At 41.2% G+C, this 14,489-nt stretch overlaps 1 protein-coding gene and 1 pseudogene across 2 annotated transcripts in view; both read right to left on the minus strand.

The window, feature by feature from the left end:
• KCNIP4 (potassium voltage-gated channel interacting protein 4) overlaps positions 1 to 14,489 on the minus strand; it is a 413,140-nt gene that overhangs the window by 163,367 nt on the left and 235,284 nt on the right. The window contains exon 1 of one of the 2 annotated variants that reach the window (XM_054687958.1): positions 5,101 to 5,363. The exons of the other annotated variant lie outside the window; for it this stretch is intronic. Within the exon in view, the coding sequence (XP_054543933.1) occupies positions 5,101 to 5,212 (112 nt within the window). The 5' untranslated portion in view covers positions 5,213 to 5,363. Of the gene's footprint in view, positions 1 to 5,100; positions 5,364 to 14,489 lie in introns of those variants that run through there. 2 annotated transcript variants of the gene reach the window in all.
• LOC119230246 (U1 spliceosomal RNA) lies at positions 12,183 to 12,331 on the minus strand (annotated as a pseudogene).

The following is a 14,489-nucleotide window of genomic DNA, read 5'->3' on the forward strand; positions in this document are numbered from 1 at the left end:
CATTTTGGAATATCTTCTAAATACCAATCACTGTGCTACACAGCAAGGATAATTACATTTAATCAAGGAGAAAGAATAAAACTGTGTCACTTTCCCTTTGTACATTGCTATTGTTCTAGGAACTTCATATTGAGTACCATGTCCCTGTGTTGGTACATGGCATTACCTCACCTGATGAACTGCATGGAGAACTTGTATATGCACCTTTGCAGTATATGAATATGATAAACTTCTCTTCATTCCTAAAAACCCAGCTTAGATGTCACGTCCTCCAGGGAGTCATCTCTGATCAGTTCTATTTCTTCCTTTGAGATTTCATTAGTTCTCATTCTTTTTCTCTATCTTAAACTTATCTGGGTTGTTCTATCTACCACAAAACATTGAATTTTCTTTTTTTATAGCCCCAGTCTCACAACTAAAGAGTTCCTTGAGTATAGCTACTCTCTTTATCTTTGTATCTCAAATATAGTGGAGTGTCTGACATATTTTAGGTAGTTAAAAATATTTTTAAGAAATATTTTTTTAGCAAGACATTGGGGAAACAAAAATAACAAAGTATTGATCCTGATTGAAGCTGGATGATAGATGCATGCATAACAGTTCATTTTACTATTCTCTATACTTTGCTTTAAATGCCGAATTTCCCAAAATTAAAAGTTCAAAATAACTGAACACCTTACATATCAGATAGCTGACATGTACCAGAATTTTAGTTTCTCCCACAGATAGTCTCAGTATCTATAACTCTGAATTCTTCTGCCACATATTTCCTTCCTTTCTTATAAAATATTTGAAGCCAAATATCATCAACCTGAAATAAAATACAAAGATTCCATTTCAGACAGGTGTTATCAAAGGATATTATATTAAATATGAATTTCTGGGGAAAAAAACTGGAAATTGCCATTTTAATCAAGGAAGAGGGCATTTATACAGATTTTTGCCTTTGCTGTCTCTCTGAGTCATTTATACTTCCCTCTCTTACCACTATGCTCAACTTTACCTGAATGTTGACCCACCTAGAGGAATACTGTGTCTACTGCTTATTTTCTTCCCCCCACAGTTAAGGATTATGAGTCAATGGCTCTTCACTAGTTAGAGAATTAATGCATGCCCTCTGTCCTTAACTCAAGTTACCTCTTCAGCTCCATCTCCCATTTCAACATCCTGACTCCCACCTACACTATGAGCCTCTTCCCATATTCATAAAAGCCACCTCCTGCCAATGCTTAGGGTAATGGCCTAAGTTCTTTACTCCACCTGGAATGTACTTCCCTTAGGTGTCCAATTTGGGAAATCCTTCTCACACTGCAAAGTTCTATACAACAGCTATAGCTGTGTTTCCAGAGGCCCTTTTGGGGCTTATGTCCAATGCTATCTTCTTCTTTAATGTTTGATAATTTATTCCCTTATTAGAATTACTAGAATGTAAACAATTCTGAGGACAGATTCCTTTAATGTTCATCTTCACCAGTCATTGTCTAACAGAGGACCCTCCACACATTTAGAATTCAGTAAAACATACATGACATGCTAAATGATGAAATGATGAGATTAATGTTGTGAATGTTCTTTCTTGTTCCCTGTATTAATGAGTAGCTATGAGTATAAAACTTCAAATCATTATATTAAAATCCCATTAGTCATTTTAATCCTCTTTACAAATTGCTTTTGCTTCTTAAACCTTGCATTTCATCTGAAAGAGAATTATTTTGTAAAACAGGGTTTTATCAAAGTCGGAATCTAATTCTGATGAAAGCAGAAATGTTTCTCTTAACCCTTTCTACCCATGACTAATCTCACCAGCCATTGTAGGAAATACTAATGTAACATTGCTTTATTCTAACACTACTATCGAATTCCTCTTTCAAGAGACTCAGAACTGGTATCTAAATTAACTAATTTAATTCAGTCACACTGGAAAAAATACTCCATAGTGGTATCAGTGAAGAAACATTGCCTCCTGAGGACAATTGTTGCCTAAAAGAAGTTCAAATTTCTTCTCTGCATCTCTTCACCTTCACTTCTCTACTAAAAAGATTGGCTGGTTCCCTGACCATATTTTCTAGGTGGCCTGCTCTCAGTGGAGTTTAGTCAATTTACATGAGAATAGCCTCCCTTGACCTTTTTATACTTGCAGGTAGAAAGGTTGGAGACCTGGGTCATCCAATATTGGTGACTTTTTTCTTATTCCTTCACTAGGCTGGTGACCAAAAACCCAAGTTCTGTTTCTGCGTGGGCATTGCCACAGTCTGAGAAAGGCAGATGGAAAACTAGACTGGATCCTCATGCTCTTATTGGGTTTCATCATTGGACTCCACTTGGATTGACCTTTGTTGTATATATATATATATATATATATATATATATACATACACACACACACACACACACACATGCACATATATATATATGTGCGTGTGTGTGTGTATATTTCCCAGAGGGTCAAAATTCGGTAAGATTTTGGAGAAAAGAGCTCAAGAGACCACTTGGTTTACTATTGTTTAGTTTTCCTTCTTGTCTATGCTAAATCCATGGTCTGGCTTAGATGCTAAGCTTGGGACCCAAGGTTTTGATGGCAGTCATCAAAACTTTTCAGAACTCATGACTACTGTGTGGTCTTATTTTCTGGGAATGTGTATTTTCTTTGTGGATAGTTCAGGACATGGTTCTGGATTCAGGTAATTTTCCATGTTGTGTTTTCATGAATTCCCTTTCCCAATATTAGAGATTAGGATTAAAGGAAAGTAAGTGTGTTGCAGTAGGAAAAACACTCTATAGGATGCAGCAGACCCTGGTTTGGGTTCTGCCTCTGCTCCCAGTTAGTTCTGTTTTCTGATCAGTTAACCTCACTGAGTTGCAGCTGTCTCCCATGGAAAATGAGAGAATTGGAACAGACCAGCAATTTTTTTTAAATCTTTACTTTAGAACAAAAAAAAGGTTGGCTTCAGAACAAGTAAGGAGAGATGGGTACTACCTCATTTATGGTGGGAGACCGGGTCTCTGTATTTTTGCCTTATCAAGGCTTATACATAGAAGCAAAAGTTTGCCCAGCTTGTCGGACACTTTACATAGTATCTATAAATATGTAGGCACATCTATATATATGTATGTGTATAGAAATACATATTCATATATGGATATGGCTATTATTTCGATATGAATATGGATATTCATCCCAAAGAAGAGTTTTTAGAACAGCTCAAAATTCTTTGATTCTAGTTAGGAGAATTGAGTACACAATTCTATTTTTCCTATTGCTTGAACTCAAAGTTGATATTTTCATGTGAAAACCTACATCATAAATTAAAGAAGAAAAGCTGAATCATTAGCAGGGGTCTTAAGCTTGGGAACTTTGGGTCTGAACGTTTACATGGCCAACATCGGCAATGGAAGAGTGGTATGCTAGCTTGCAGTGCTGTGAAAGCTGACTTCCTCAAATACCTGCGTGACCATTCTAGAAGACTGCTTCATCCAGCTCTGAAAGCACTGTTTCCTGACCTAAAGTTGGGGTGATAGCCCAACTAAGTCTAGAGAATAAAAACTAATATGAAATTAATGTGAAAGCAGAAGGAAAGAGGAGAAATTATTCCAATTATAGAAATTCAAATAATCTGTCTGTATTTTATTGACACCAACATTAATTATTGAGTCAGAAATTGTAAAAATACTGCAAGTTTGCTGTATGGCACTTGGAGAAAGTTGCTTATGCATTGTTTTCCTTCCAGAGGTTAGAGGAAATGAATGTGCAATATGAGAGAAGGAAGAAACTCATTTCTGAGGTTTCATTTAATTTCAATACAATATTTTCATGTGTGCCTGAGCAGAACTTGTCACGGATTGAGAATACTTAAATGAAGATATGAAAATTAGAGAACTTCTTTATGTTCTTAAATTGGTCTAAAGAGTAGAAGCTAATGAATCCACTTTGTAGGAAAAAATAATTCTTTGATGGTAAGATGCACTGACCCTTATTGACATAGTAACAGAAACAACCTGTGTACCATTTAGTTCAGGATGATGTCATTTTAGCATCAGGTCTTAGCGCCTGTAGTTAGAAAGAGTAGAAGCGCATGCAGTCTCACGCATTTCCATCACCTTCCAACACTACACACAATGTGAGAAGTGAACATACATTTAAAAATGTTGCAATAAAAAATCATATCCTCTTCCAAAGGAATGTTACTAATTGTCTCATGCATTCCATTCTTTCACTTGTGAAGAAGGGAGACCTTGAATATAGAATTGATGTCCTATGATTGAGGTTGAAGTGATGTAAAGTATATTATTTCAGTAATCATTTCATAAAAAGTACATATGCAGGCATTATATACAATATATGTGTGTGTTTGTATACAAATATTCAAATTGCTAAAGCAAAGTTACCAGCCTTGTTTTACTCTCCTGTCTTTGAATAACAGAACTGCTTTGGCTAGTAAAAATACATGTTGGACGGAGAAAACATTGGCAGCAATGTTGTCCTGTGTGTGCGAGTCCCCACCCACAAAATATATCAGCAAAGTGGCTCACTGACAAATGCAAATGAAACACTTTTGCACATCAAGTGTTCAAAGCACATTTTTGCTAAATACCCATTAATTCAGTTTCCAACCAAAAGCCTACCCATTTTATATCATAACCAACAACCCAGCTCCACCCCCGTACCACCTAACTAATGAGGCACACTGAGGATATTTCTCACACAAACCAGGGTACGCCTTCAAAGCATGGGATGACTAATGACATTAAGGCGTGGTTGCCAAGATGAACTTGACAATCAAAAAAAAAAAAAAAAACAGCCTGTATTACCACCCCGTAGTAGAGTCCTAACCTCCCATCCTGACAGAATAGACTTCAGCCCCAATATCATTCTGAAAGAGGATTCTAATAGAAAGGTACAGGTACCCGATCCTGCCCTCCCAACATCAAATATCTGGGTAAACAGACAGCAACTGTCCAACGCCAGGCTGCTCCAAGTCAAGCATGCATATTTTAAAACTTTGGCTATTAAGCCTGCTCAACTTCTGCAGCGTCTGTAGGTCTGTATTCCGTTCCCAACCAGACCTGACCAAAGGCACAGCCTGGGAGCGACCACTTTACCTTCCGAAAAATCAATCAGTCCCAGCAAATGAAGCAGCTTCAGAGATGCACATATAATCACAACAATACCCACTGTTTGCAGTCCTTCCGACTCCCACTCTAGAGTCAGCATCTTTCGGGCGGGCAGCGCATGCCAGCCTCCAGCCCTCTGTGGAGCGGAGGGAGTTAATTAGACAATCCGAGGAAGAGCTGCTGGGAACAAAGCCTGGCTAGGGGGAAAAGAGAGCAGCTCCTCGCAGAGGCTCGGGGTACAGCAGCGGCCCCCCGGGGTGAGGACCGACCCCGACTAAAGTCCAGCCTCTCATGCTGATGCTGGCATTTGCCGGGTGGGGTCCCCCAAACACCGCGTCAGGTCTGGGGACTCTGCGCTGCCACCGGCGAGTACTTGGACTTCAGAGCTGCGAGGGGACCATCTGTTGGAGAGCTGGAGACTTTGCTGCGTCCGTGAAGAGGAGACACTCAGAAAACTTGCCTGGAGAGCAGCGGCGCCCCAGGGCGCTGAGGCTGCAGCGCGGGGCTGGTGGGGGCTGCCTGCGCGCGAGTTTGCTGCCCGGGGAGCTCCTGAGTGTCCCCCTTTTGCTATAGCGACTGCTGGCTCCTCTCCCAGCGCGTTCAGAGAGCTGCTCAGCTCCCTCTCAGGACGCTAGGGAAAAATCAGCCTTGGCGGTTGGTGCCTTACAGCCTTTTCAGCAAAAAGCCCATGGGCAGCTTTTCTAGGTAGAAAAGTGCAGGAGCAAAACATCTATGATTCAGTGGCTCCGTGGAGCGCAGCACCGAAGCCTCCTCCCACCTGCCACTCCTCTGGGGCTGCTCCGGTCCCTGCTGACACATCCTCAGCATTATTAGGGAGATCAATTTAGTCCTTATACTTACAAACAAGGGTGGAAGAGGTGGGGTGGGGGCAGAGCCAGACCTTGTAAGGACATCTGCATTCAATGCCTCCCCCCTGAGCATAAGTACCCCCCATTATCCTAGAGAGTCAGGCTTCAGTCAGTCTCAAAGCAAAGTTTCACAAACTTCCCTGATGATAAAAATCACCTGGGGTGCTTGTTAAAAACACTTGGTGAGTCAGATTCAGAGGGTTTTGGAGTTTGTGTTCTTAAATGGGAAGCCAGGGGATGCTTGGCCTCTGGGGAGCACCAGGCAGGTGGTTCCCCAGCCTTGGGGTGATCCAAACCAGACAAGCCACCTGAGCGGCTCTGTGGGTGTGGCCAGGGAGTCTGGGCTCTGCCAGACCCCTCTGGCTTCATCACTACCTGTTCTCTGTTCTCTGCTGAAGCCCATCTAGATAGTGGAGGTAAAGAGAATCCACTGGCCGGGACCCAACATAGGATCCCTGGAATTTACTAGGAAACATAAGCCTTTATGAGTATAGTTTACAGACCTCCCTCTCCTGCCATTTCTTGGTCTATTTCCTTGCTGCTTGCTTTTCTGTAACACATCTAACCTCTCAGAAAATAGTTTCTATTTGGTGAACCTGAGATTAGAGCATTTTATTTAAAGGTCTCTATTTAGATGTGATTATAGGAATGAAGCATGACTGCAACAGTAGCTAACATTTACTGAGCACTTGCTATGTTCCCGCTAACAGGGCAGTGCTTTATCAATAATTAATCCCTCCCTATAGTTGTGTGTGGTATGTGTGATATGTATTATGCCCATCTACATTTTATACATTTTACACATGAGAAATGTAAAGAGGTTAATTTACTTGCCAAAGTGCAGCCACAGTGCTTGGTAGGTAATAGGTACTCATTTGGCTATTCATGAACATTGATTAAACTGCTATTAGGAGCTTGAACAGTATATGAATGGTGAATAATGTCAAACACTATTGGGGGGGACCTACAGGCTACTTAGGGGAGGATCAATAAGTACACTAGCTCTTGAATAGCTGTCCCTACAGGCCACAGTGGGAGCGCAAGAAGGTAAAGTGAGCCCCACCTGGAAAAAGGTGGGTGCTGGTGGCTGGAAGGGGACATCATAGAGAAAGCAACCATTAATTGAAGCTCTCCTCCTTACTAGCAGTACAGTATATGCAAGCTTTGGGGAGATGCAGACACTGTCTAAAGTTAAATCCTACTTCTGTAACTTACTGTGGGGAACTCTTCCATCTTGGAATCTCAATTTAGTTCAAGGTGGGGTTGCTACAGCCTCCTCATGGCTGATGATGTGGACAGTTGAATGCAACCTTGGGGATCCCCCTGCTCAGCACATGGCAGCTTTGACAACCCTTTCAAGGACTGCTGGCCCAAATGTAAGAGATGACTTTGCTCTTGCATGGTCCTGCCAACCCTCCCTATTCCTAAGTCTAGTTAGTCTAGTTCTGATTTTTTTTTTTTTTCCTATGAAGGCTTTCTGCTCTCCCCAGCCCCCAGGGTTATCTCCCTCTCTGAGCAACAGGACCCCACTCACTCCATCAAGTTGGCCCTTATAAAAGTGTTTACCTTTTGGACAGTGGACAGTATGTTTATGAGAGCTATCTTTGTATCTGTATCTTTGTATCATCTACCCAACCACCTATCCATCTAAACTTGATTTCAGTTATGTCAGCAAGCCACTGAAGGGAAGCAGGTCTCAGTAGCTGATGGGAAAAGAAATGATGTGTGCAACCATCTGTGCCATTCCTGCAAACATGCAGCTATAGGAAGTCAACAGTTCAGAAACATGAAGTTACAGAAATTAACTGGGTAAAGTCAACTGTCTCTTTTAATATGATGTCATATAATATTTTAGCTGAAAAAATAAGGTACAAAGAGAGTAAGTGACTTGATTTAGGTCATTCAGTGGGGAAGTAATAGGTCCTGAATTCAAACTTTCCTGTGTCTCCTAAATTCATACTTTCCCTTCAGCAGTTTCAGCAAATACTTTTCAACTTGATTTATAGAGGTAGGCAAACTATTTTTAAATAAGCACCCGTATCTCATTTCCCAGGAAAGAAATCGCTACCATCTTTCAAAATTCACATAAGGACCCACGGATTTGCTTTGTTAATTCCCAGCAAGTCCTCCTGTGAGACAAAAGCATTCCCGTTGTTAGATCCACCAGCTGAGAGTCACAGAGGCACACCCCTCCCCATCCACTGAAGTCCTGCTACCACCTGGCTTCTGAGCTCTTTCTATAACTCTAGCTACAGCATCTTCTGGCTCTCAAGGGCCTTTCACAAGTACCCTGCAGCAGGATTCTGTAAAGGAGTAGTGGCTTCAATGAGTTTCTTGCTTCATCTGATGCGATATCTAGGGAAATAGGGGGCCCTTGAGGAAGAATGACTTTCTAGCGCCATTTTGGAAAAGAGGGCTTTTGTAAGAATATAATATTCTCTGTGATTTATGACTCTTTGTGTGTGTCTAATTTCCTTTTCCTGGCCTTTCTGACCTAAAATGAGTGGGTCCCTGAGTTCACCAATTTAATATGGCATACAGCTTTCGTCCTCATGGCACTACTATTTTGTGTGTTATTTTTATAAGAAGTGTCTGCTCTATTCCACTGCAAAGGACTGACCTAGGGCAATGATCCTCAAAGATGATATTAAAGGTTGTCCTTTTCTTATGGGCAGGAGAACTTAAAAGACATTTCTCCAAAGAGGAAATGCAAACGGCCAACAGGCATATGGCAAAATGTTCAACATCCCTTATCATCAGGGAAATGCAAATTAAAACCACATTGAGATACCACCTTATACAAGTAAGAATGGCATATTATATAATATGTGTGTGTATATATATATATAAACAAGCAACAACAAATGCTGGTGAGGATGTGGTGAAAAGGAACTCTCCTACATTTCTTATATTGCTGGTGGGAGTGCAAACTGGTCCAACCACTATGGAAAGCTGTCTGGAGGTTCCTCAGTCTACTAAAAATAGCTATCATAAGGCCCAGCAATTCCACTCCTAGGGATCTTCCAAAAGGACACAAAAACATTCATTGAAAAGAGAACCTGTACACCTATGTTTATTGCAGCACTATTTATAATAGGTAAAACCTGGAAACAACCCAAATGCCCAAAAATAGAGACTGGATCAAGAACATGTGGCATAGATACACAATAGAATATTATTCAGCCATCAAAAAAGATAAACTCATGCCATTCTCTGCAACATGGATGGAACTAGAAGGAATCATGCTCAGTGAAATAAGCCAGGAGGAAAAAGAAAAACATTGGATGGTTTCACTTATAGCAGGAATATAGGGGAACCCAATAAACTATCAGTGTAAAAAAATAATAACAATATAAAACATAACAAAGCAAAACCAGACAATTATAAATCAGAGACATCCTGCAGGGGAGGAGGCGGGAGAGGATCAGAGGGAAGGAGGGAGGGAGAAACACAGGGGACTGAGGTGATGGTGCACGGGTGCACTGGCAAAGGGAATTCTAAGGGGACAAATTCTATGGGGACTACACCTGAGGGGTGGGGGGAAGCAAATATTGTTTAAAAATGAACACTGATATAAAAATAAAAAATAATAATATTAAAAAAATTATAAAAAAATAGAAAGTGGGAAAAAAGGTTGTCCTTTTCTTTATTATAATAAAGATGGCAACACAATTGAGCCCTTAACATATGCCAGGCAGAGGGTGTGTGCATTACATAAATGATCTCACTGAGCGGTGGTCACCACATCCTGATAGGGCAGGTGTTAAAATAAACCCCCTTTTGTAGATGAGGATACTGAAATGCAAAAGATTTAAGTAACTTGTCAAGATGATGAAGGGGATCAGGGTATGCCACCACAAAATACGACACTTTCGTACAAGGTTTATGTTGAGTTGAAGGCTTTTGAGAATAAGCAGATGCTATAGCTTCTGTATTTCTCTTATCTACCTAAAGACAAATCATACCTTTCCCTCTGTGAAGGTGGCATAAATTTCCCTCAGGAAGCTGTATCTGCCTCTCCTGTAACAAGAATAAGAGAGCAATTCTTATCTCCAGAGAGAGATAGTTGGCATGGAGATGAGTCTTCACAAACAGTCTTCACTAAAATAAGCCTTATCTTCTATTAGTTTCCTTCATATATTTCCTAGTCACTTCTCCACAATTTATCATCTCTTGAAGCCCAAACTCCATGATGTTAGTTAAATTGGTATATAAACCTTGGATTTCAACTGCTTCTTTGAGTTTCACCAGTTTTCTGTGAAATACTGCACGTGCAAGTATTAATAAAAAGTATACCCTTCTCCCCTGCTGAGCTGTCTCTCATTAGCCTAATTTGCAACCTCTCAGGTTGTGAATATGAGAGAACATTTTATTTCCAACAAAAATTACATGGTAGAAATCAAGGTGTTGGAACTTGACCTCAGCAATTCTCACTCAAGGCTTTTCTTGTATCTGTGGGGAAGTGTGTGTGTAAAGACCACGAATGTTGCTGTGCTGCGTTTTTACTGTGGTCTAATCACAAAGAGAAACAAGAAATAAATTCAAAATGCAAGATTTCAACTGAATTCTGGGAAAACAGCATGTGGTGTGGTGTTAAGCTCATCCTTAAGTGTAAATATTTATATCAAGTTCTTTCCTGGGAGCAAGATCTGGAGAGCACGGGAAAGAGAGGTGAGAAAAGGGGTGGGGTTCAGGAGAGAAAAGGGAATAAGAAAAGTTGAAAGGAAGAGAGGAGAGCTAAGGAGGGAGCCAGCCGGGAAGAGACAGCAATCCTTCATTCCAGTGTCGTGACAGATTCCAGAACTAAAGGGAGCCTATTTTCTGGTGAGATTCTCCGAGACTGTCAGGGAGATGTCATCTAAAGCAGGAGTGAAAAAGGCTATTGGAAAGAGAGAGAAGCAGCAGATGCCAGAAGCCACAAGGGACTATTTCTCAGGGAATTAGTCCCACCTCCCCAGGGCTGCCAGCCTCAGCCCCTACAGCTAGACGCACTGTGGTCTCTTCAGCTCCACTTCCCCAGCTGTGGCTTCAAGCGACCTTGGAAGCAGAGCAGGTGGCTTTAGCTGTGTGACTAATGGCATCTCCATGGGTGTTGCACTGGCTGTGGCAGGACCTTGAGTTCTAACTTCAACATCAATTCTTAGGCCCATGACACCTACATGCTCACTTGGGGCAGGACCCCGCTCCCCCCAGATTGACCAGTTCATCAGCTTGGCTCTCTCAGGCAGTAGGCACGAGAGTCCCTATGTGGCTCATCCAGTGCCTGGCAGCAGTTTTTGGGAAAGAGAAACCAACAGATGGTTTCCAAATTGCAAGGTTATCTTGATTACATTTTGTTTAATAAAGAATTTGTAGGGACTACATGGTACTATTATTTTCATAGTACTCAAGAGCCATCTCTCTCTCTGTCTCTCTCTCTGTCTCTCTCTCTCTCTCTCTCTCACACACACACACACACACACACACTCATATACCTTTATCACTGAAATCATTTCCCTTATCTGCAAGGTTGGAACAGTAAGGCCCAGTTGAACAGAGAGTTTCCCTTTGCACCGAGCTGAGTTCGTAACCATTCTTGATGGGCGGTGAATAAAGGGCCCAGTGAATGTACAGGTTTCGGGGTGTGGGTCATGCAGACATTCATTCTCTACATGCCAGTTTCCTGTCGTGACTGGCCCAGATCTGCCTACCACATAGTGATAATATATGTTACTTTTAACAGGAAATACTTGTTTAAATAAGAAATGCTCTTTTAAGAAAAGATAACCTTCAACTGAAATCTACAAATACAGACTCCATTTCATCAGGAGAAAATCACATTAGATATGTGCATGAGTATGTGTGTGTGTTTAATATATAGACAGGAACCTTGGGGAAGGAAGTGCCAGCTTTAATTAGCATCCCTGTCCCTGAAGAAAGGACTCTGAAGAATAGTTTTTTGTTTATTTGATTCCTTCTCTAGTAATTGCTGAATGCTTCTGCTGTGTTGGGTGCTACATTCACCATTAGATGAGGATAATAAAAGTGCACACTTCCTAATAAAGTCCTGAGCAGGACATGGATCAATATGTGGTACAGTTAAAACATTTCGATATTGCAGGGCACACAGCAAATGCTCTATTTACAAAAGTCATTATTATTATTATTATTAATCCTTGCAAACCATCTTGGGTATTTTACTACTAGGTCCATTTGACAAAAGCAGAAACTGAAATTCACAAATTATGAAGTCAAGTTTCCCACACATTTGGGGAAATTGCAGGGGTCAGCACATCCAGAGTACAATGGATAAGCCTCGCTCTGGGAAAACCACCTTCGTGATCATAGTATCTCCCCTGTCAGTGAAGACACTTGCTATAAGGCTGGTATGTGGCCAAGAGAGACAGGTGAGAATGTGTCTTCATTCACACAAGCTTGCCCCGCTGCCTCTTGGGGCTCATTCCTTGGGCCAGTGCCATACTCAGTACTCAGTGAGCCCTGGGCTTCCCTGCAAAGCAGAGTCTAAACTAATTGAGTTCTGAATTGTTGAACCTACCTTGGAAAGACCCTCTGATTTCAGATGCTATTGCTCAGTAATCGTTTTGTTACCTGGTGACCTTGACCTTCATGTCATTTCCATCTCATGCCATTTGTGCCTGGAATTTTTCATTCTTCAAAAATGGCTGATAATGATTATATGCCATGTGAAATATGCAAGAAACAGAGGGCGATAAAATCATGACTAAGCTTAGAGACTGCAAGGGGAGAAAAGGAAGGCACATTATTCATGAAGCCCATGGAAGATTAGTTGTTCATAAGAAAATGTGTTTAAAGTGCCCTGGGAGTTCAAAGGAGGAAGTGTGAGTCTGACCACACATAGAGATTCAATCATGCCTTCCAGGAGTCACCAACAATGCTTGCTAAGTGTTTCCTAGATGCTAAAATATAAAATTCTTCAATATAATCCAATTCAACAGATACTATTGTCTCCACCCCCAGAAAACAACCTCTCTCTATTTCTCACCAAATCTGCTAACATGATCCTAGACTCCAGCCACCCGGCATCACTTCTACAGTCTGCTTTTAGACACTGCCATGCTAGAGGATGTTTCTCACAAAAGTTCCCTGATAATGGCCTTCCTTCAGCAGCCTCTTATCTTGAAATGCAATTTTTTCTCATCCATCCCATCCATTTTGTGTTGCTCCTATCCAAACAACCCACTCACTGAACTTCTATGTCTAAAATGCAATTTGGTCTTTCTCTTGGTTTCTACTCTTTCTACATTTTCCCCATCTTTTTCTGACACCACTCATCCTTAATGGCTCAGTTCATGTGATATTATTTTCCCCAGCAAACCTGCTTGGTTCAAGTGTGAGTTAAGTGTCTGTCTAATCTTCCATGATGAGCCAGCATTGATCTCAATACAATATTTGATAACTGCTTCCTTCTTTGTATTCCTCATTGCAGTCTCTCCACTGCAGCCCCCGTGTAGGCGTCAAGGGAACAGGAGATGCCTCACGTGTCCATGGGGTACCCCAGCACCTGTGTCAATGTGGGACACATACAAGATGCTCAGAAATACTTGTAGGGTTGTCTTGCATTGGATGGAAATGTGAAAGAATTATTTTCCCACACCGACCCTGCACTCCAGCCTTCTGCATGAATACACACCTACAAACACCTCCCACACATTTACTCACTGCATTCACAGACCCAGATCACAAAGATGCTTTAATAATGCAAAAGGAGTTGCTTTTTTTTGTTTTGAGAGCACTGGGGAGCCAATGAAGAATTGAAAGCAGAGATGACATAGCATTGAATTTATATTCTTGAAAGATGGTTGTGGCTTCTAAGAACTGATTGGATGGTGATGAAACCACAAGCAAAATGACTAAGAAACTGTTCTAGAAATCCAAGTGAGAGAAGAATTGGGAACATGGCCCACTAGCTGGACAGACTGGGATGCATGTGAGAGGCACCAGAGGTCACGGATCTCTAAGTATGAGGAACTGTCTGCCCTCCAGGCCTAGAGAGGAAAAGAATCCAGAATGTTTACACCTCCCCTCCCCTCCCCGCCCCCACAAATGTACCCTCTCTGGTTGAAAGTTGAAGTTATTTGCAAAATTAATTATATTTATGAAGGGACTGACATTGGCTCCCTACATTCCCCTCCCCCATTGGTGGCCTCAACTTTACAGTCTGATTTTTAGGATTCATTTTTGGTTTGATTTTGTCTGACTCTTTTATTTCTGTATTTCACATATGAGGGCAATGATGGGAGGGGGCCCAATAGACGGTGGTGGAGGATTAGGGGTGCCTCCTAGTGGGTGTGGGGTGGGGACATATACCTGAATAGATGTGATCTTATATCTATGAATCATTTACAATAATGTAAACCAATATTACCACAATAAAAATATATAAAATGAAAATGTATGAAAGATTAACAAATTGATATATGTAGGCTTGAAACAAGAAACAAAGTTTACTGACTACATGCACGATACACTATCAAAGGAAGGATATGG

Source organism: Talpa occidentalis, unplaced genomic scaffold, assembly GCF_014898055.3.
Source record: "Talpa occidentalis isolate TD23 unplaced genomic scaffold, MPIMG_talOcc4v2.1 talOcc4.6, whole genome shotgun sequence".
Taxonomy (NCBI): Eukaryota; Metazoa; Chordata; class Mammalia; order Eulipotyphla; family Talpidae; genus Talpa; species Talpa occidentalis.